Source organism: Lates calcarifer, linkage group LG11, assembly GCF_001640805.2.
Source record: "Lates calcarifer isolate ASB-BC8 linkage group LG11, TLL_Latcal_v3, whole genome shotgun sequence".
In the NCBI taxonomy this organism is placed as follows: domain Eukaryota; kingdom Metazoa; phylum Chordata; class Actinopteri; family Centropomidae; genus Lates; species Lates calcarifer.
In genome coordinates this window covers 11041634-11060464 of record NC_066843.1, presented here as the reverse complement: position 1 = coordinate 11060464, position 18831 = coordinate 11041634, and the positions used below count along the sequence as shown (strand labels likewise).

The 18831-nt window shown below is 41.1% G+C and overlaps 1 protein-coding gene across 2 annotated transcripts in view; it reads right to left on the bottom strand.

The window, feature by feature from the left end:
* Positions 1–18831, bottom strand: part of LOC108879512 (cytohesin-3) — a 37723-nt gene that overhangs the window by 11573 nt on the left and 7319 nt on the right. The window contains exons 1-7 of one of the 2 annotated variants that reach the window (XM_018670798.2): positions 10906–11172; positions 3463–3545; positions 2819–2883; positions 1790–1856; positions 1510–1628; positions 981–1061; positions 42–154 (exon numbers count right to left, since the gene is read on the bottom strand). In XM_018670798.2, the coding sequence (XP_018526314.1) occupies positions 42–154; positions 981–1061; positions 1510–1628; positions 1790–1856; positions 2819–2883; positions 3463–3545; positions 10906–10948 (571 nt within the window). In that variant the 5' untranslated portion in view covers positions 10949–11172. Of the gene's footprint in view, positions 1–41; positions 155–980; positions 1062–1509; positions 1629–1789; positions 1857–2818; positions 2884–3462; positions 3546–10905; positions 11173–18831 lie in introns of those variants that run through there. The other variant, XM_018670808.2, reaches the window with a different exon arrangement.

Sequence of the window (18831 nt, the reverse complement as noted above, 5' to 3'; positions counted from 1 at the left end):
TATGTGTGTGTGTGTAGTGTGTGTGTGTGTCTGTGTAGTACCTGTGGACTGGAAGACGCCAGGATTGCATTGGCAGTACCTGGAGGCAAACGCCTCCATCATACGATCAATCTTCTGGGCTTCGCCAGGAAGTCTGAAGCTCCACAGAAACTGCCTGCAACAGCAGGAAGGGAGAGAAAAAATACAATGACGTCATGAAACATTGAGGCAAATGTATATAACAGTATATTCACTGTACATTACAAACCCTTAAGAAGAGACATTAAGAAGAGAAAGAACCTATGGGGGTAATAGACATACTTGTATGGGTGTTTTGCATAACTTTTACTTTTTGTTTTCTTTTCTATTTCTGATGAGAGTTACATTAACCAATCAGCTAGCATGACAGGAAGGTTTGTTAAGATTTACAGCATGTGTACACTGGCTGTCTTGCAAGTCTCTAACCATAATACCTTCTCTATGTAGACTCACAGAGATGTTTACGTGGATCTTTGGAGAATCATAATTCTAGTCTAAAGTTCAGACTGACATTCGCACTGCATAATAAAAAAGCAGCCTCTGATTCATTTCTATGTACAGTATTGGCGGAAAGAGTTTTTCCTAGATTGATTTCTAGCTGCAGCACATTGCAGTGTCATCTGGTTCAATGTGTTGGCCGAACAAATATGTGCAAGTCAAGCCCATATTTCTGGTAGATCACTCTGTAATATCCTCAGTTGGTGTAATACTACTGTTTACCTTGCAACTGTCAAGACAGACAATTACCGCCTTGATAACTTTTCAGAGTCGTAAAATCCTGTCAGTTCCGTACAACATTTTGGCACCTGAGGAGCATTTAAACTCATGCCTGCACAACTCAAACTGGACGCTCTGGACAGTGACTCATCTTCTCACCAGAACCTACAAGAACACAATCACTCCGGTGCAGACCCTTTGCCCTTTTCTACTTTACACAGTGCTGTGTCCGGGCATTAACTCACCTTAAGGCTTGTACGAGGTTGAGGTCAGCAAACTCATGAAGCTCCACAAACGCCTGGAGGACCTTGATGTTAAAGTCATCCCTGGAGGAGAGGAGGGACACATATCATGTTTAACTATTTCTTTCTTTCCAAATGGAGACAGACAATGGACTGAAATCACCTGGAAACACGCTGCAGGGTGCAGTGACAAAAACACATGGGTCAAATTAGAAACTAAAATCCTGCAACCATGTCACAGCACCGGTTTCAGACAGAGAGCCACTGTGCCGGGCTGAGCCAGGCAGCGATGAAATCCCCGTTGTTTTGACAGTGCTATCCCCATTGATTTCACCTTCGATAAGAACCACATGTCTGCTCAGTTATTTTACTGGGACTGTCTCCCATCGCTGCTATGCTCTATAAATCCAGACTACCAATTTCCTGAGGCTTTATGCCCACGTCTGAGCGCACGTGGTGCAGATCTGACATGGAGATGGGGAGAGGAAAAAGAAAGGTGGAAGGAAAACAGAGGGAAAACTGGAGAGCTCACCGTTCCCCTAAGTAGTCCCCGATGACTGTTTTGTTGAGCCCCTCGCCTTTGTAGAGGAACTGTGCAATGTCCTCTGGGGTGTTCTGGAGAAGATCATTCTCCAAAAGAAACTGGATCCCCTGTTTAAAATTAAAAAAAGAGTGCACGCTTACATTTCAGTTACTTGTTTTGGTCTGTTTTAATAGCCCTGATGGATGGCTTGGAGATACTCTACTTCTTAAAGCATAATTCAACAGGGACAGTCTTACGGATTCTCAAAGATCATCAGTTCAGAGCTGACCTTTTTAGGGTCCATGTTGAACTTCTTCCTCCCCATGGCAATCTGTTTGTTTCTTTGCGTGGTTTTGCTGCAGTAAAAAAAAAAAAAAAAAAAAAACATAGGAACATCCATCACATGACAGTTAAGGGTGTGGTGTTATCCCCAGGCTGCTGTGTTTGTTCAGTAGGTCAGTTTGCGATGGGTTCGTCCAGGACATGGCATGACTTTGTTTATTTACTACTCTGTAATGAGTGCACAGTGGAATTAAACTGACAAAACTGGAAATACTTCAAACAACACAGCATGTTATTTTGTATCAACTGTATCAGCTCTCTTCATTTTAACAGACCGTGCAGTCGTTTGGAGGAATATTTCCCATTTTTACTGTTGCTCTTCCTCAAAACTCATTTTGTATGCACCCCACAGGGAAATCTCCACCTTTGTGCGTCTGTGCATGCTCCCTACGCTTCCTGTGTGCCCAAAATAGCCTGAGCCCCTTTGCCAGCTGCACCTGAGACACACACATGCACACACACCCTGACACATGGCCTCACTCCACCTCATCGACCAATCAAATGAAAGCCTCTGAATACAGACTGTTTGACTAATGTTTAGTTGGAGGGACTGTCCCGCTACACTCTTCAAACAAAAGGGGGATTAACATGCACAAACACAAATGCCACATGTAAAACGACAGGTGTGCGGCTCCCAACAGAAGTAGCTATATGTCTGAAGAAGAAAATTAAAGAATAAACTAGACCAATTTGTCAACTGACAGAAAATTAATCAACAAAAACTGAAATAATTCATTAATTGTTTAAGTCACTTATCAAACAAAAATGCAATTTGGAGTCACTTTGGAGTCTGCAAAATGGTACTTTTCATTATTTTGTAGCATTTTAGCAACTAAATGATTAATCAAATAGTCAAAGGAGTAATTCTTGTTAGTTGCAGCCTTAGAATGAACAATTTAGCCCTTTCTGTAATGGACACAGAGAAAAAGACACCATGGAGAGGCACATAAAGGCAGTGAGACCTCAAGAAACTCACCTCTCCCCCACGCAGGTTAGCTGCTCAATCTCAGTCATTACCTCTGCAATCTCAAACTTCAGCCGCTGCAGAGAGGAAAACGGCAAAATGACTCAGTCATTCTCATTTCAAACTCTACAATTTGTGTTTTATTACTCCTAATAAAAAGACAGACAAGGGAGGACAACATGGATCCAGCTGCAGCTTTGAAGTAACAAGTAAACAGTGTCTGGGAGGATCCTAATTTGATGGTGACATAACATTTAATAGCAAAGAGCATCCTGATGAAAGGTTTCCTTACAGTTACAGTAGGGCTGGGTCATATGGTTGAAATCAATATTACGTAATCATAATGGGATTATCTTAATAGAGGATTTATTAGATGGTGGACGGTAGTGATGCGACAGGACACAATATACCAACTGTTTGCAAAAGAATTCACATAAAATACATTTATCAAAGTAATGTTCAATGCCATAATGAAACATTGTTGAGCATAAAATCAGACATGTAAAACACCTCAATGACTTATTTTATTGATTTACACTTTGCCAAGAATAACCAATTTAATAATGATTACATTTTTTCAAATATTGCCCAGCCCTATTTACCTTAATATTCCACTGCCAGAACAAATAAAATATCAATCATGGACTATTACTCACTTCAATATCATCCAGAAGCTCCTTTTTCCTGCGTCGTATGTTCGACAGCTCATCTCTTTCCTCCAAAGACAGGTCCTCAGGTACTGGAAAATACAGAGAGAGGAGAAAATTAAAGAGCATGTGAGAGAGAGAGTGTGTGTGTGAGAGAGAGAGAGGAGGGAAGGGGTGTGAGGATGGATTAAATTAATTCAACTTCCGACCAGCCAGTCAGAGTCACAGGGATTAAGCTCGACAGTGCATACCTGTTCAATGAATCCATCCCAAAGACATTACTCATGACCTAAATTAATAGACTAACAGACAAGAGTGTCATTTCATTTTGAAACCTGGGGATTAAACATTAAAAAGACACAGGGAGGCCTGAGAGTTGGCTTTTTATTCTACATCCCCTGCATATCTAGTTTAAACTGTCAAATAAGGCAGCTGGACACACCACAGAGGAGAATATAGACAAACTCTGGTGCTTATAAAATGGAGTGCTGCCAGAAAAACATGAGACAAAGGCAGAAAATGTTAAAGGTTTTGACTGAAGTTGTGAAAGAAATGAAAGGTCTGTTTTTTAACTGGCAACTTAGGGGCCAACTGTTAAATGTAAGTTCAATATTTATTCTCATGTAGCTCTGTTTTTGGTCTCTACCAAATATCTGGCTCTTTAGCTGTTAAATGCTCCACTACGTTCATCATCTGTGCCTGTCTGTCATTTGATGGTGAGCAGATAGGGTAGAGTGGATTTTTAGAGCTTCTCCTCTGAAATCAGCTGCATGCTGTGACTGAAAATGAAGCTTTGAAAGTGAACAACAACAAGCTAAACAACTCGTTATAGGGCTAAATAAAGCTGAGGGGAGCTGCAGGTGATAATTCTCCATAGGTTTGTCACTATGAGAGAATCCTTTCCTATCCTTCTGTCATCATAAAAAATATGGATTATAGCTGGTTTAAGTATATGAAATGTCCAGATATGTGTTTAAGTGTACATGTTTATACTGTACTGATGTACTGTATGTGCAGGTACATGTGAGTGAATATACTGTGCACTGTGGTGTAGCCACTTTCTTGTTACCCAGAGGGGGAATAAGGAGGATTTTTCATCTTCTGTCTTTGTGTGTATCCAGTTTGTTTATGCCATGTGTAGTTTATTATTAAGTAATAGAAAAGTGCCATTTCCAACCTTTATATTCTACCTCTTTACAGTATACACTCAGTGGTCACTTTCTTAGCTTCACCTGCACAATCTAATGCAATCCAAAACAACAGACCTGCCATAACATCTCTCTTTACGAAGCTTGTAACGTTCAGTTTTCATGACATTGACAGAAATGAATTGATCAAGTTATATATTTCATGGATAAAAGATACAGATAAAGGTAGTGTTGTCCTGGATTACATTGTATTCAGAGATGAGTGGGGGTTTTTTTCCATTTATGTAAATGAGAAAACACTAACTGTCACTAATTATGACCTCAATGCTAAAACATATAATTACATATAGTAACACCCTTATGACAATGTCACAACATCAAAGGCATCATAAAAGATGATTTTATTTGTAGAGCAGATGTACTGGACTGCATTAGATTATACAGGTGTCCCTAATAAAGCCTGTATAAAGTGTAAAATATAGAGCAGGTGTTAGAGCCAGATTATACAAAAGCCACATATGAGGAAGTGGTTTCTCGTGAGAATTTTCTTTCAAACCAAATTAAAACCACAGAAACTTCCCTGTTGAAAAGCAGATGACTTCCATAAATAACATCCTGTGTGTCTGACACACAAACACAGAGACACACCGACCACCGAGCATCTGGCGAGGCCTGCCCCCTCAAATATTGGCTTTCTGATAGTCAACTCTCGTCGAGCCCTCATTTGGGGTAATTAAGTCTGCAGAGAGAGTGAGCGGGGCACGTCACGCAACATACATGTTTTACTGCATGAGCTCATGCTGTATACACAGGTGAGTACACACTACACACAGTGTGTGCATACAGAATTTGCACTTCACACAAATGACATTCATTTTATTCTACGCCGAGGGTCCCCGGAGCCACCTACTTATCGTTCATTTACCCATGCCACGTCAACCTCCCCCCCCAAGATCCCTGAGAGGACCTCCCCCCTCTTTCCTCCACACATCAGAAAACAGCAATCCATTTGAGAGCAAGCTGACAGGAAGTAGGTCATTTTCACATGGAGCTATACCAGATTGTGCTTCTCCTACGCTGTCTCTCTCACACAGATACACATGAACACACTCCCCCTCTCTATCTCTCTCTTTGTCCGCCTCCACCCCAGTGCTTGAAGTGGGGGTGAGAGCAGATCCAAATCCCCCAACTGAATCATGCCACTAAGCAGCTTTGCAATTCAGACTTTTTTTTTCCTCCCCCTGACTGTAAATAATGGAAACAGAAAAGTAAAGTTATTTCCTCTCCTCTTTATCTATCTGCTGGATCTCTCTCTCACACACTTTCTGAATCAGTCCCTCTCCCCCTGTCTTACTCTGCGAGACAAAGTGACAGAGGCAGCATGAACCATTAGGTTGTTATGTTCAGAGGGCGCAGAGCTCATGATATCACAGACGAGCAGCCAGTCAAGAGAGCGGGGGATCCAGATGGGTGCAGATGACTTTTTTTTTTTTAGCTGTGTGTGAGAGAGATGATCTACAAACTTCTGCGAGACTAAACAAAAGAAGAAATAATGAACTTAAAAAGAGAAAACAACTTTTTAAAATGATCATATGAAGGTGCAGAGTGGGTTAGATGCTAATGGGGTGTAAATACCACATCTGCCAAGCATTGTGCAGTTGAATGATGACTCACCCTTAATTTGTCAAGTTATTAAAAGTAGATGTTTTTCAAGATGGAAACCCCCACATAGCCAAGTAATAAACGATGGGAGTCCTTTTCTCACAGTTTCTTTGTGATAAAAATGTCAATTGTAAATGGCAAGGGCAAACGGCCATTAACACAGCTGCTACTGATTTAATTAAATCCTACATTTCCTGTAAACTACAGGACTGCAAGTGTGATATTGTTACATAGACTGTGAAGTTAGATTTTTGTAATTATTTGCCAATTGGCAGCAGGGGTGGATGGAAATGTGTGGGTGGATGAATTGGATGTCAGCAAAGGGTACTGTGTTCCCCTTTTTTTTCTTTTCATTCTTTTTAGTTTTTGGATTTGTATGTACGTGAGTGGTTTTGTCATTCTGGCAAAAGGTGTTAAAAAAAAACAACAACAACCCCTGATTTAAAAGTTTATGATTGGAAACTGTACCTGACAAAACAATCTCATTTTAAAGTCTGTTTGGAAGCTGTTTTTGGAGCTTTTGATCATTCACTTTGAGAGGAGAGTTAGATGAGAAGATTGATAGCCTGAGGGCCGGGTTATACTTGATCAGAACTAGGTCATACAACCACGTTGGAAATCACAAGTGTTTATAGTTGTTCCAAATACTTGAAGGCGGAGTGAGAAGCCAGCCGGTGTAGTGGAGTAGGGAGACGAGATATTGTTTAATAGCACGGATATAGGTGCATTTTTTCAGGCGTGCATTCATGGCATTGCAGCTCCACTCTTCACATTAAAAAACGCCACAAATAGCAAAGAAACTAATGAAAAAAGAGAGCAGTGGGACGTGGGCGTGACTGCCAGCTCGTGGGTTTTGGAAATGGTCAAACACAGAAACCCCATAATTTGACATTGGAAAGGTAGGGGGGTGTGGAGGGAGGGGTTTTGCGACAGGCACTTCAGAAGGAGCATACTGGCCCCTTAATGGTTAAGGAGCATATCTCCTGTGTTGCCTGTCGTTCCTCCCTCGTTTCCTCCCTTCCTTTATATTGTCCTATCTAATAAAAAAAAAAAAAGCCAAAATGTAATCTTTGAAAAAACGTCATGATGGGCTCTTGGCAAAGGGTCTGTGAGGCTGAAGAGGAGAAAAAGAGAAAAAAGTTGGAAAAGACAAGTCTGTGTGTGAGAGAAACAAGGAGACAAAACGATGCTCTCTATGCCAAACAGGAAAGAAAGGAAAAGACTCAATAATGATGTAGGAACAGATACCAGCCCACCAGACATCTTCACACTCTTTGCCCCTGTTGCTCTTTTTTCTTGGCTTCAGTTAAACAGCCTCATAAAGCAGTAATTGTGGAGCAAAGAGACCCTGCAGGCAACCTACGTCTGTAATGCGCAAAAAACTCCTCCATCCCTCCTACTCTGGCTGAAAGAGTTTGGCTGGACCGGAGAATGGGACAAATTGTCTGAGGAGACAGAATCTGTTTTGGGTAACAATCCACCCGCTGTGTTTTGTAGCAATGTGAAAAACGCAGAGTAATCTGATATCATTGTGAGGGCAACTACTACTGTACCGCCGAGACTGGACCTCTGATGAATAATACATGAAAATCTAGAAATCTGTGAGTGGATGTTTATATATATTTCCATAAAGAGCAGCACTACAGAAAAAAAAATCCATATAAGGTGATATACAAACACTCCATGCTTAACCCCAGGCACAGCCATATAGATTACCAATGCAACACCACTCAGCCTTTTCATATGATGACTTAGAGGGCTGCTGTTCCAGTTATGATCAATATATCATCATAACAGCCTTTCCTTCCCCCATTGGTCTTCAAGCATGCATGGAAGAGTAACTGCCACTGTTTGCCAACTGCCAAAGTTTTCTCAGATGGCCGCAGTGTCCAGACTTTTTCCAAAGAGGTCAGTCAGTTTATGCCTTCCCCTTTCATATCTTACTATGACTTCCATCTCTCTACTCCTGGAGAACTGTAACCAGCCAGGTCAACACCATTGTCGGGGGTCAGGGGAAAAGGTCAGAGAGGTCATGAACCAAGTCCTGCTAAGATCAATGTGCCGCTAAGCCAGCAAGAACACGGCAGCATTAATGGGTGTATTCTGAGAGAGAGTTTGTCATCCAAGCGAGACAGATTGAACTGAGTAAGACACTTTAAACTGTGTTTAAAGTAGCAATCCTTAATATTTTTGATACGATTTATAGTCAGCATGTCATCTACAATAGCCATTCAATCTATTTACATTCTGCAATTGCCTCTGTATATGGTAGTGATTATTAGTGGCAGAGTCCGCCATTCCTGCACTGGATTTCACAGGAAACAATGCATGCATATACTAACATTACTGTTCAATGGAAGCTTCCCTGTTCACCCATCACTTTCTACAGCTGTATCAGAGCTGTGCCTGTACTGTTCATGCAAGCTGAACATTTTCTACTCCTGATGCCTCTTATTAAAAGTCTTCAGCTTACAAATCAAAGGCTGGCCTTTATTGTGAAGCAGCCACAGGAAAAGCCGTGTATTTGTTTGTTGCCAGAGTTAGTGCAAAACAAGACCTGATCATTAGCAAAGGGAAGGAATGGAAACAGACACCTTCAACCATTTTTCTGGAAAACTAATTGTGCCAGAGATCGTTGTCAAGTCAGGTCACAGTTAGTATACAGTATAATTAGCTATCATTAGTGGCAAAATCCCATGACTCCATTATAAATCTAACTTATGACTTGCCCAGCTCTAGACAGTCATAGAAGTCATAAAAAGGAAAACAGAGATCACAAGCACATTATTCATGCTACTGATAACAGAAGTTGTGCTTCAGGTCCACTGATGACGCAATCTCAATGATGTTCTTTGTTGGAGCCTGTGATTGCCGTTTTGGTTACTGTGAATAAGCACAAATAAGTTATCAATTGAGTATGCATGCATAACCCCTGGACTCCACTGGGCGTGGGTCTATGACGCTATGTCTGCAACGCAATTTTGTTTTGTCCTTCGCTCAGCCTCATACCCCATCGGGAGCGTTTCAGGAACGGAGTTCTGCCAGGTTCGTTAACTTAATAATTTGGTAATTTGTCCTTGATTTCTGTGCTTGTGCCATGGGTAAGTGGGGTTTTTTGTCTGTTTTAACTGTGTTTATTATTGATACTTCCTATTTTGTTGTATGCTCTATGCCATTCCTGTATCTGACTTCCTGTATGGCTTGATCTGCTCTGCACAGCTTAACGTGACCTCCATAACAAATAGACTAAGCACGTTTTTTTTGGTTTTTTTTGCTGGAGCCACCTCTGAAACATGAAATACGTATTGTCTAGAGTGGCAGTGATCACCTGCGGTGGCCACGTCGTATGTCAACACGCAATGTCTGCAGCCAACCCTCGGTGGAGTCCAGGGGTAAATACAGCTCATACGTCGTTCAGCCCTGCTACTGGCACCAACATACATTATCTAATATTTGTTCATATTAGTTAACAAATATATAGTGAATATTTCTCAGTGTCAATAGAAGTGCTGAGCCACATGTTAGAGCTGCTGCTCAAGCTGTACTTACACATACATCCAATCAACTGATAGCTGAAAACTACTCAAGGTTTTAAATAATACATTACTGTCCTGTTCCTCATTCCAGTGAGTTAGACAGTTCACGCTCTGATGTGTGTGGAGATACGGGATAGATTGGGATCTGATTCATGTGACCAACTGGCCTTTATTGGCAGATCACAAAGTCAAATGATTAAACGTCTCTGACAGTCATGCCTTCCCAGTATCCTTGGCACCAATACAAGGGCAGCAGAGAAAATGGACTCGCATACTGATTTCCCTTTGGAGAGTTGTGGAACTAACATGAGATACCGCATGTAACCTATCAGTGAATTAGGAACAGAAAATGCGGGGAAAGAGAGTAGGGGAATGACATGTAGCAAATCTGGCACCCTAAAGTTGGACTTGAAAGCTCTCATTGGTGATGCTTTCAAAGGCACTCTGGTGTCAGATTTGGTAACGCATTATTTTACAGGTATGTTATTTCTGCACTTCTTTAAAGTTTCCTGGAAAGAATTTGCTACAAATTACAGGAAAAATAGAGACCAAGTTCTAAGACTCTTATTTTAGTTGAATTAGTTGTGCTTAATCAAATGACAGTAAAACTCATTTCTTCTTGACTGCCAGCTAAAAACTTCACTCAACAAAACAGAGTCAATAGAGCCAGTGAGACATTTCCTGACTTTCTCCAGGCTTTCAGCAGGACAATGGAGAGGGATGTCTGCTATGATTACGACCGCAGGGCAGGTCTTCCCGTAACAATAGCAACCAGGTAAACAGGTTGAGGCAGTTCCCACCACAGGCTAATTAGGGAGCACTTACACAAGTTCACAACACCGCCAACTCTACTTTGTGGTGAGGCTGCTGCAAATATGTGCAACCCAGCTGAGTTAAGAATGATGCAAGAAAGCCGGTAAGTGTGTCAGAGTCTGTGACACACTTGACAAATAAACCCCTTAGGGACTCATGTTTACATTCACTTTAGCGTATAAACTCTGTCCATATAACACCATCACGTACCGTAGGTGAAAATAAGACACCTACTTCTGATCCAACATAATCCTCTCGCAAAATAAATCCAATTTCCTGAATAAAATACATACCACATCTCCTTTTCCTCTCTCCAGTTCCCATGATGACTGACATGCCATCAGCAGAGGTGTCCGGTGCTCTAAGTGTCAGTACTGACGCTGTAGCTGCTCTAAGAGCTTCACAGTTACTCTGTTTTTAGCAGCCTCTTTCCCGCTCATGTGCAAAAGCTGCAATGGTGGCTGGTAGGTGTGTAGTAATTGTTTTTTCCCCCACGGCGTTACTCCTACTCACAGCTCTCAAGCTTGCACAGACACACAGGAAAACACACACACACACACACACACACACACACACACACACACACACACACACACACACACTGTTAGCCTCTTTGACAGCTTCTGCCTCTTGACAGATGACAGTAGTGGTATGGAAATAGCCCACATTCCTCCTACTGCAACTGCCCAGTCTGGTCCAACCGGCTCTCCATACACCTCCTCCTGTCTCATCTCTTCTGTTTTATCCATATCCATCCAACACTTACACTCCGCTCTTCTGCTTCAACTCGCTCTCTCTCACATAATCATCAACTCTCTTCCACATTTCACCTGGAGAACACTCAACGTAAACATTAGCCTTGCTAATAAAGGAATCAAACTATCATAAGGCCCATCTTCCCTTAACATAGCCTTCTGGATGTTTATTACGATGATGATGGGGTTTTGGTCTGCATTTCACGTCAGATCAGCAGAGTGCACTCATTTTAAATACAGACCACTCACTAAAGAGCATCAACTACAACTTTTATGAGGCTGGAGTAGCAGCCACTCCAGTCCACAGTGCTATGTTATTGTCCACTTCACTAAGTCACATTTACAAAAAACACTACTCCGAGGTTCCTTCCTCACTATTCCAAACACTGCATCTCTGACTGTGCTCTTTTACTATCTTTATCTTCATAAAGTTGTATCTCAGGAATCCCTATTGCAACTACATATGCTGGAGTAAAAGTTAGAAATAAAGAAGACTCATTTGCCGTTTCTGCTCTAGTACGAAGAAACAAGCCGGGCCGAAATCTTCTTATTCATAACGGTCACTATCTTCAAAGAAGTTCTCCCACCATGATAATAATGACTAACAAGTTTCAGGCAGTTTCCCATTTGCCCCATGATGCTGGCTTTAATCATATTGATTTCAAACATGCATAAAAAAACAATGATTTCCATCTTTATTTTGTCGGGAAAACAAATGTCCACATTGGAATTTCATGTCCAGCCAAACCAAACAACTGCATGTTTCAAATCACTCGCAAATGAAACTCGTGGGTGCTCTGTTCTCCTGCTACTCCGCTTTTACCAAGGTCAGCTGAGGTCTTTTTCTCCATTGTCCATGAAAAATGGTAATAAGAGGGGAACAAAGATCAGGAACCAAGTTCAAGAGTCTACAGTTATGCTAGCAGCTTTTCTGAGGATGTACAAAGCAGTGCTTTGAGGTAAATAACATCATTATGCTAACGTGCTCACATTGACAATGCTAGCCTTGCCTGACTGAGGCTGGTACTGATACTGATTTGGGAGTTTAAAAAAATCTAATAATATATAAACTGAGCAGCCATCTTGATATGGATCCTTTATTTGTTTTTTATTGTTGTTATTGTTGTGTTTTGTTTTTACCAAGAAACATAGCAGTAACATATTGATTGTGCTCTCTGGTGGACAGAAAATCAAAATTGTATTTATTTAATTTTTTTACAGCAATGTCTATTTCTTTCTTTCTGCAGCAATCTAATATCGGCTGATACTGGCTAACTAATTGGTCTAGCTCTAATGCTAGTGTAAGCAGGTATAACAAATAGCATTTTTACCAACTTAGTTCAATGTATTAATATTTGCTAATTGGCAACAGTACAGCTAAAGTATTGGACAAGTTAAAATCTTGACCTGATGATGCTGTATAAAAGGTCCATGGGTCACTAAAGTGATTCCTTATTATTGTGGGGAAAATGTCTTCACCAAATTTCATACCAATCTATCCCATGGTTATGGATACATCTTCCTAAAGAAGATGTTTGGACCTCACAGTGAGGCTAACAGAAAAGTCAGGGGACCACCACAGTCAGCAGAATTGCCTTGAGCCATGTTGCTAGTGTTGCTAAAAACAACAGAAGTTTCACCGTCATCTGGATAAAAAGAGATAACAACTTCCTACGTGTCTTTTCAGGAGGGAAGTCTTTCAGCTCTGTAAACACATCTGATGTGAAAACCATGCTATTGTCCTTGGATGCAACCCTTGGTGTAAAATATCGGATAAAAGACACCTGGAGTGCATGAAACAGCAATATCTTATTCTTGATGTGTAAAATTTATTTGAAAATTTCATGTTTGTAGTTTGTTTTTTAGAATATGTGTTGCAGAAAGGCCTGTCAAATGCAAATAAATTGCCCTCTTTGAACTGTTTGTTCGCCTCAAAGAAATCACTGAATATTTTCCAAGTCTGCCGCAGTCACTTGTTGTTCGCTCTCATCTCAGAGGAGACATCCACAACATTCCCTTTATGAAAATTACAAAAATCAGAGGTTACATCAAACACAACATGGCCGCTTGAATCTTCAAAGACTCAAAGACTCTACAACACAATCCCTTGAAGCAAGACAGTCTCTTCACAGAACCCACCAGTCACAGTCACTTATTCATGAACAAGTGCTGTGTTTGCCAAATTTCACTCTAAAAGAAACATTTCCTCTTCCCTTTGGATCTGAAAAATAGCCTCTGATTGGTTTATTTTTGGGCCATCATTTGTCACGATCCTCAGACTTAGTTGAGTGGTATTAACAGCTGTTTTTTCATCTTTGCTCAATTACAAGTGTGACTGCGAGTGGAGATGGGTTTTGATTATGACTGCTGATCTTACCTTATGTGCCATTTCCACTACCACAAAGTACTTTTTTACTGACACTGATTTCTTACACAGTTTCACGTTATGCAGCGGATATACAATCAGGCCACCCGTCAGTCTGCCGTATGTCAACTGCAGAAACTGAGACCTTTTCTTATCATATTACACAACCAGCTCAGACTTTTGCTTTTTTCTCAAAGAGACGAGCAAAATTTGAAAGGAAGAGGTTGATGTTGACAGCCTGCCATTTAACCCATGTAATCTGCAGGTTGACAATGATAGCAAAGCTTTGTTTTGTCTCTCAGTCTTGTTGTACATAATGTTCTTATAATAATCTCATACTGTCTAGACAAGACCTTTCCTAATTAACCGTGGATTCAACTGTTACACAATAACACCCACTCTGAAGTCAAGAAGCCTGCATGTGTGGGGCCGAACTAAGTCCTGAAGAATTTTATATTCACTGGGTGTACAGTCAGATCTGTTGAGATGGCAGCAATGCTAGAATCAGCACTCTCCACACAATGTCACTTCACCCTACCAGCATGCACAACTACTCACAGGACAGCCTGATCGCTGAATAGAGCAGTTTACAATCCTATAAAATTTCCCCTTGGAAACCTGATAGTGAATGCTGAGTCTGAGAAAATCACAGTGAACTCGGGTCCCAACCTGGAAGTCAGGACTCACCCTGGGGGTTACAAGATAAATCCCAGGGGTCAGATGATTTAGAAATATATCTCTACTACACAGAATTAGTATAGTGTAGTACATAGATCTGTTGATGGACCATCACTTTGGACCACCATGAAATTTAGTGCACACATCCGTACGCCACCCCGTAATCAGCGACTGTTAGCATGGTAAAATGCTAAAATAAGATGGCCAGCATCATCTATACATTAGCACGTTAGCATTGTTATTCTGAATATGTTAGCATGCTAATGTTAGCACGTGCCAAAGCCATATAACACACCAGTTCTAGGCAGGTATTTAGTACTCTGTGTTTTCAAAGTGAAAAAGAGACAAAATAAACTCCATACTAAATATGGTAAATTTTTGAGTGTGCTGTTGATGTGCACCTTTCTCCCACAATGCAGTTCACTAAGGAGAATGAGGAGCAGCTCAGAGCTGGACAAAAAGTAATATACTGGAAACATACTGAAAACAAATTTGTTAGATAAAACTTCCAGTAACACTGCAAAGTATAAGTCTGACTGACATCAAAAAAGTTTTTTCATGTCAATATAATTTGGTAGCATGTTTTGAGTCACAAACCAGAGGTTTGAGGAGGAGGCTTTTTCATTTTGTTCAATTCTTCACATCATATTTTTATGGTATGTAGTCTCATTTTACCCACATGTGGTTTGAACTGTGGCCCTACTTTAAAAAACACATCTGGTTGTCAGTAAACCAGGATACTCAGCTGCAAAGTTGCTTAGTTTGTCACAACATAAGACGCCTCCAGGAACTTTTAGCAGGGCCTCTGTAAGGACCCCTACAGTCCTATTTGACTCCGGAAATAGTAGTGTCTCTTCAGCCCACGGTCTGATATGGAAGCTCTGAGTAGACATGCAGAACTTGCACGTGACTGAGAGACAAACACTACGGAGGAGGCAGCAGCACAGGCTGTTTATACTGGGCTCAGGCCTTAAATCTGGAAAAGAGAGGCAGAGATACACGACAGACAGAGTGAAAGAGAGGGAGGCAGGACGATGAAGAGACACTCCAGCTGCCAAGCAGGACTCCACTTCTACTTTGTTGTTCCAAGACAGCAGGAAGAAGAAGAGGCGGATGAGGAGGAGGAGGAGAGAGAAAAAAAAGAGTTCATAACAGAGTCAAAACCTGAGCCAGGATTTCTTTATTACACAGAATATGTGGGTGGTTCAGGTCAGACCATCACTCTTTTTCCAGGTTCTGTTTAAAAGGGTTTTCCAGATCATGAGCATCTACACACAGCAGCCTTTTCTTTAGCATCTTATCTTAAATCTCGCTGGTTTATTAGCAGTAAACATGAGTTCTGACTCTTGCATCATCTCCACAGAGGAGCCGACTCGTATTTTTTTCCGACAGAAAGACGATAAAAACAACTAAGATGACCTTGATGACACAGCCCATTTGGCCTAAGCTTCACATTAACAGTCAGATTCATTCACCTACGTGCCCAATGTGTTTTTGGGGAAATTACATTTTTGTGTGGATTATGTTCACTTGCAATGTTTTTTCCCCAGTGTACGTACAACACAAAAGTTGTACAGAGGAGATCAGGCAGGGAATAAAACTTTGACACCTGACATCAGAGGTTCACATCCTACATCCCAAAGCGCTTTGGTCAATGCAACGGAAAGATCACGCTTTTCCTTTAATCTGGAGAGTTAACATGTCCTGTTGTGTCATGTCACTGTTTGTCACCGTGTGACTCTTAACTCTCAATATAAAAAACATTAATCATGCTAAATCATGCTAAGGCCCACAGTGAATATTTTATGACATTGAGGATACATTCATTAAAAATATTTCTTCATCAGAATAATCAAAAAAAAAAAAAAAAAACATACGGCAGCACCAAATTTCTTTTAAAATGTCTAATGTAAATTAGCAGTACATAAACTGTTTTTAGGCAACATGGTTGATTCATTTGTAAAAACAGGTTGCTGGATGAACAGCTGAGAGCTGAAATCTGAACAAACGCTGCATCAATACTGAGTCAATACCCAATTATTTTAGAATTTGCTTTAACTTGCTTGAAATCAGGGGTCAAAAATCAGCCACATACTGCAACGTCAATCCCACTTAAAGGACTCGAATCAATATTAGAACAATGTGACAATGTGAAAGGATTCGCTCATAGTGGTGAACCAACAGAAAGACACAGTTACTGACTGGCTGGTGAACAGAATGGAGCATTCAGCAGCTAAAGAGTCAGATATTTCCTTCAGGAGTCGGTAGAGACTAAAAACAGAGCTAAAAGAGAGAGAGTACTGCATTTACATTTGCCCAGTGACCAGAAATGTAACTCATGGGGAATAATAATGGTAATATTGCTCTGCATCTGCTGGATGTGTAAATAAGCAACTATTTGCTAAGAAGTTAAGCATACGTCAAGTTGTGTTCACATCTTGTTTTTGCTGCCCTAGTTCTCAGTTACTGTACCACCAAAGTACAGAGACAAGGCTGCCCTCAACAAAAGTAGGTGCTTAGTCAAAGTTTTTTTTGCAAAAGAATGACTTCATTATGAGTGCATGGAGGTTTTAAAATTAAAAAATGTTCTTGTTAATAAATGTTTCTTTGCCAGGAGGTTTTTAAGTGGGAGGAAAGCCCATTCATTATTTCATTAAAAATTACATGAACTTCTTCACTTCTGCAGCCAGCTAACAGGAGAACGCAGGAGGAAACTCTGAGGTGAAACAGATATGAAAATAGCGACCAGGCAGACACGATGTGGCTGGACAGAATGCATGATCAGTATCTTGCACTTCCTCTGTACAACTGCGTAAAAAAATTTGAAGTGTTTTTCCGTGTAATAAACGCTGTTATCTGCGGTAACTAAAAACTATTAGTTGGTTTCCTCTTCCTTTAAGCTATCAGAGAGAGAAGAGAGAGTGAGAAGTGCTGGAAATCCAGTGTTTTACCATGAAACTAAGCACATGTATGGCCTCCTGACAGCTTGAAGGCATGTATGAAAACCACAGATATCCTGGGAGATTCAGCAGTTGAGAGCTGTTGGTGTTTTCAATATCACTGACTGACATCTCCCTGAGGGAAAAACAATAATTACTCATTATTGCTCCAGTTTATGTATCGACTGAGTCCATTTATGAGGAGATTGATGATGGAGCGTTTGCATCATGTTCCTCTGGCCACATTACATTATCAAGAGACAACAACAAACATATTTTAAAAGAAAAGCTTTTTTCAAGGTTAGCTGTAGTGCGTGTACGAGCTGATGATGACAGAAATTCGACATGACAGAGGTCAACAAAGAGATTAAATACATGTGTGAAGGAACTTGTGTCAGAGAGCTGCTGCAAATCACTCACCTTCTCATAAACCCTCGGGGGGCACTTTATGTGTGTGCGTTTTTGTGTGTGTGTGTTACAGTGGTCATGACCCACTCAAAGCCACACCGGATTATCAATCATACCCGATCATCATCTGTGGGAGCACTGACATTGATGCATCGCGAGTTATGTGTTGTGGGTGTGAGAATGTGGACAGGGAGAGAAAGTGTGTGTGTGTGTGTGTTTGTGTGTGTGTGTTTATAGCACTATGGGGTTGGTGAAAGCACCTCAAGTACAGCCATGTGTCGAGTGACCATTGTGCCTGTGGAAAGACCCAGGGTTATCGATGCCCTTGTGGACTATCCTGGATCCTGCCACCCATTCAATTTATATTTCACAGTCTTTACTAAAGCAACAATAGCCATCCTATGTCTGAAAACAATTGCTCAATTCAAGGGTCAGGGCAGAGGAAAAGAGCTTAAAGATGCGGAGCGTGGAGCAGAAAATCTTGGTGACACACCATACCATAAATCACAAGACAGACTGTGTCAGGAATAGAAAAAGACAGGGGAAGGCATCTCTCTTTTTCCGCTCTGCTTTTTTTCAGGGCTGCCTCTTTTGTCATGGTTGAATACTGTTTATACAGTATGCACAGAATATACACACACACACATATATGTGTATGTGTGTGTGTGTGTATTATGTGTTTTCCAGCACTCCACAGTAGGGAAGTGACAGCGAGTGGCCCGAGCCCCTGACCTATAATCCACTAACTGTCATCCATATCCCTCCCCACTTGATCTCCTCCATTTGTCTATGCATGGAGAGGGCACGCAGCCCACACTAATCCTCTGTATGAGCATGCATGTCCACCATATAAAGAGATGCACACACTCACAGTCACGTGTGCACATCTACACACATTTCTATATACACACACACACACACGCCTCCACAAGTGAAATAGTGGAAGTGGAGAAGCATGAGGTATACACAGCTGGGCTGAGCCTTGCACCACTAACCTACTTAAAGCATCTGACTCTACACACTGTGCGACTGCAGCATCCGCTTCCCTATCAGTCTCTTTGAATCTGTGCCACT